Source organism: Bison bison, unplaced genomic scaffold (genome assembly GCF_000754665.1).
Source record: "Bison bison bison isolate TAMUID 2011002044 unplaced genomic scaffold, Bison_UMD1.0 scf7180017864495, whole genome shotgun sequence".
Taxonomy (NCBI): Eukaryota; Metazoa; Chordata; class Mammalia; order Artiodactyla; family Bovidae; genus Bison; species Bison bison.
Window position 1 is genome coordinate 5,451,065 of NW_011495054.1, and position 4,807 is coordinate 5,455,871.

At 50.4% G+C, this 4,807-nt stretch overlaps 1 protein-coding gene across 1 annotated transcript in view; it reads left to right on the plus strand.

The window, feature by feature from the left end:
* The window catches only part of HECTD4 (HECT domain containing E3 ubiquitin protein ligase 4), a 117,764-nt gene that overhangs the window by 98,622 nt on the left and 14,335 nt on the right, over positions 1-4,807 (plus strand). The window contains exons 61-63 of the mRNA XM_010828596.1: positions 24-696; positions 1,999-2,206; positions 4,666-4,807. Coding sequence (XP_010826898.1) covers positions 24-696; positions 1,999-2,206; positions 4,666-4,807 — 1,023 coding nt within the window. The remainder of the gene's footprint in view (positions 1-23; positions 697-1,998; positions 2,207-4,665) is intronic.

Consider the following 4,807-nt stretch of genomic DNA (forward strand, 5'->3'; position numbering starts at 1 on the left):
CTCACCCCCCGCCACCTCCCCAGGAAGGACCCACAGGGGCTAGGCGTGACAAGCGACGCCATCGCCGACGCCTGCCAGGCCCTGGTGGGCCCCACCGCCCACAGCCGCTTGCTGGTGATCTCTGGGATCCCCACCCACCTGGACGAGGGCATCGTCAGGGGTGCCATCCGCAAGGCCTGCAATGCCCATGGCGGGGTGTTCAAGGATGAGATCTACATCCCCCTGCAGGACGAAGACCCCAAGAAGCCAAAAGATAAGGCCGAGGGGGGTGATGGGAAAGCCGAGCCGGAAAAGACCCTCGGCTTCCCCAGCACGGACAGCTTGGAGGTCAGCACATCCAGCAGCCTGACCCCCGCTATGAGCGTCAGCGCATCCGCGTCCACCAGCCAGGCTTCCATCTGCAGCTCCCAGGGCATCTTGCAGACAGTCAGTGACCTCTCCGCGGATCCGTTGCCTGCAGGCCTGGAGCTGCCCATCCCTGCAGGCTTGTTGGAGCCCCATGTGGTGTCCAGCCAGGAGAGCCTGGACATTTCCCTGTGTAGCACCGGCAGCCTGGGCAGCCTGGGGAGCCTGGGCGAGCCACTGGACAACGCAGAAACGGCCTCAGTGTCAGACATGGGCTCCATGTACACAGTCACGTCCCTGGACAACCAGCCCCTTGCAGCGCGCCCCATCAAAGGCTTCGCGGTCGTGGAGGTCAGCACCTCATGCCTTGGCCACCACTTAAATCACGAGCAGTTAGAATCCCCCCAGCCTCTTTACGCCTTCCATTATTGTTTCCTAGGGACTAATAGGTGACATCGGAGCACTTATGGGGCTGCCTGAGGCAGCTGTTAGCAACAGCAATGATTTATCATGTTGGTTATCTGTGTCTGTGGAGAAGGCAATGGCACCCCACTCCAGTACTCTTGCCTGGAAAATCCCATGGACAGAGGACCCTGGTGGGCTGCAGTCCATGGGGTCGCTAAGAGTCGGACACGACTGAGCGACTTCACTTTCACTTTTCACTTTCATGCATTGGAGAAGGAAATGGCAACCCACTACAGTGTTCTTGCCTGGAGAATCCCAGGGACAGGGGAGCCTGGTGGGCTGCCATCTATGGGGTCGCACAGAGTCGGACACGACTGAAGCAACTTAGCAGCAGCAGCAGCAGTATCTGTGTCTGAGGTCACATCTCTGAGCGTGATGGCAAGTCTGATGTCAGGAAGGAAACACAGCTCATTGCTGGGTGTCGGAGGGAGGGAGGCCAAGGGGCTCCAGGGGCTCAACTTTGCTGAGGGGTGGGCTTTATCGAGTGCTTTCCCTCTCGGGCCCCAGAAACATCTTTTTGAGTGGCCTTGGGTTGTTTTAATCATTGCCATCAGTAGGAGGGACCCCCATAGAGCACGTGAGAACAGACTTGCTGTTCTGTTCTGAGTGACTCCAAGTTTCAGGTGCTGTGTGTGTTGCCAGGTTCCTTTTCCACTTCATGATGCCATCTGTCTCGTGGGCTCCTTGTGTAGAAATCCTGCACCCTCTGTAACAGGAGTCAGGTGCAAAGTGAAAACCGTCCTCCCCCTTACTGGATATGGCGAGGAAGGCCCTGGGAAGAGAACCGGTACCCCCTCGCTCCCCACCATGGGCTCTGACAGGAAAGCTCAAGGATTCAGGGGCTGGCTTTCTCCCAGAGTCACCTCTCGTCTGTCCATCTTCTCCCTGGGGATTTTCTCAGAGCCTGGACCAAGCATGGCCTTTAACCACCTGGGCATTCAGGTAAAGCCACAGATCTGGCCAGGGTTTAGCAGCAGGAGTGTCTGGTTGAGTCATTCTTCTGCAAGTAACTGCTGTTGGCACCTGAGAGAGACTCCGTCAGGAAGGCCAGCTCGCCCTGGTCAGGTGGTGCTCAGAACGCTGAAGACGAGCAGAGGGCTTTGGGACAGGCAGGAGGGAAAGAGAGGTCGTACAGCTGAACGACTGGTTTCTCCACTTAAATCCTGACTCTTTCTCTTGTTCACACAGATAAGGTCCCGAGCCAAAATTGAGAAAATTCGAGCAAGTTTATTTAACAACAATGACTTGATAGGTTTGTCAAGCTTGGATGGTGAGGATGAATTGATGGAAATGTCAACGGAAGAGATCCTCACGGTGTCTGTAGTGAATCAGAGTCTATTCGATACGCAGGGGAGCCCAGGGTTAGAAGATTATTTCAATGATAAGTCAATTAAAGGTGGGTTACAGATTTTGTTTTTTTAAACAAATAGACATTTTCCCCTCAGGGTTCAGCCAGCCAAGAGACCACCAGGAATGACTGTGCCACAGCCTGCATCAGCCTCAGATGTGGGCTTGCATTCAGGTCATTTTTTCTCTTTTTGTCTAGTCAGGCTTCCTCTTGTTTGAGTTCAAGTGTATTTCTTTTCTGTGTCCTATGGAGCTAGAATGTGCCGCATACATGACTGGTAATCATTTAGTTGTATGCTTGAGGACAGCTGATGCCTCATCCTTTAAAATGAATTATTGAGGAAGAAACTGTCCCAGCTTCTTTTCCACAGAGGCCTTTGTCATTCGGTGGCTCGTATATTGGGGGTGGTCTCTGTCTGGCTTCCCCGTTTCTGTTGCTCACCCAGGACCCACAGAGCCAGGTCTAGCAGGTCCTGAGGCTGAGAACTCACCCCCACCCCCACCCAGCTTTGCATCAGAAGCAACAGCAGTTTTCCCCTTTCTTTCTGTAACTGTAGTTCTTTGTGTGGTTGTCTTTATTTTGTATCAGTCTCTCTCAAATCTTTTAATTTATGTTCTTTTTTCCAACTCTTAACATTATTGAAATTTCACAATAGAGTGGTTGAGTTTGTTTTATGTTTGCTGTGGACAGAAATGTAATATTGGGTATGGGTTTTTGTTGCTGTTCCAAATTATTATCCTCTAGTCATGAAATTCTGAAATACTGCTCCAAGGCTGGGACCAGAATGAGGTTAAGTGAGGCCACAGAATTCAATGGGGCTCTGAAGAAACTCAGTAGTAGTATTTTAATACAGTACTTATGGAAGTCAAAATTAATGTAAAATATCCATGGTGAGTAAACCATTAAAATTTTAAATACAGACAGGATCAGTATTAAAGACTTTTCCTTTTGCATCAGGCTTTAATATGGCTCAGCACAGAACTTTAAATCTTTTGCTCATTATGGGTTTTTTATATTAATTTTGATTTTTTTAAAATATTGCATTAAAATACGTATCTCGGTCTGTGAGTTTGTCTGACTCTTGCTCCCAAGGGCCTGTTTCTCTCTCCCGGCCCTGGCTTCGGCCCTGTGCCCTTATTGGTGGTACTTTGCCCCCTCAGCTCTCATCTGCCACATGGGCTTGGCTAATGTAAGACCTGTGGGAACCCTGGGTCTTTTTCTGCCGCAATTAATGCTATACCAGTCTTTTCATGTTTTGATATGAATTTACTTCTAGCTCCTGATTGCATGATAGTCAAACCTTCCATGTAAGGTACTCAGTCTTTTGAAAACAAATTTGCCGCATCATAGCCACGTTCGTTTCGCTTGAGTTTCTTTGAGTTGTGGTTGTACTGAATCACCTCTTAGGTCTTGGTCATGCCTTCCATACAGCCATGTCCTCACCCTCAGCCCAGATGCCCAGGGAGCCTTTGTGCTCTCGTTCTCGCAGCCCCGTCCCCGTGAACTGGGTGTGGCCCAGACCACACGCCAAAGAGAGGGGATTAGGAGACCGGTCAGTCCCGCCCCGAGATAGGGGGGACCCTTGGCCACGAGGAACGTGTGGGTAGATCCTGACTAGCCCCTTAGGAAAGGTAAGAGCATCTTCAGGAAGACCAAAAAAATAAGTTTGGGGACCAAAAAACTAAGTCTTTTTTTCTCATACTCATAGACAGTTTTCTTGTTTCTGAGAGAACTCTCTTTTTTTTAAAGTATTCATTTGGCTGCACCAGGTCTTAGTTGCAACAGGCAAGATCTTTAGTTTTGATATGCAAACTCTTGTAGCATGTGAGATCTAGTTCCCTGACCGGGAATCGAACCCAGGCCCCCTGCATTGGAAGATCAGAGTCTGAACCATCGGACCACCAGGGAAGTCCCTCTTGTATCTGAGAGAACTTTCTTTTCCACCTGCTGATTGTGCCAGGTTTGAAATGTATCCTGTAACAATAACTATTGAACAACTGTATTGACTACTTTGCACTGAAAATTCCTGCAGCCTCTACATCCTCTCGCTCCCTGGGGTCTGTCTGTTATAGATACATTCTTGAAGTTAAGGGAGGTTCAACCTCCATAATGAAGAGACCCCAGAGTGCAGTGACTCAGACCTAGTAGAAGTTTTATTTCTTAACACATGTAAGAGTCCAGCATAAGCCCTGAGGTCCTCCATCCAGGGTGCTTGTCATCTCCACGCAGCCAGCAGCGGGGACAGACACCGAAGACAGCAGGGTGGTCCAGGACGGGCCCGTGTCCCAGGGCCACACCTCGTGGCAGAGAAGGCTGGGCATGTCACTGAGGTGTGCTAACAGAGCGGGGACACCAGGTCTCGGTGGACAGCTCCTCATCACCACTAACCTCCCGATATCCACTTCCCAAATAAATTGCTGATGAAAAATAAATCAGGTGCTGCAGGGCTTGTCCTGACATAGCGTGTTCATGGCAGAATCGTTTGCCCTCCCTCCATCCTGTGACAGGTGAGAAGCTGGTGCCTGGGGCCAGAGAGGTGCTGACGGAGATATTTAAGAGCTGTGCCCACTCGGAGCAGATGCTGAGCCTGACGCCAGCAAAGCCCATCAAAGTGTCGGACATTTATCTTAGCAAAGAGCAGATCAACTC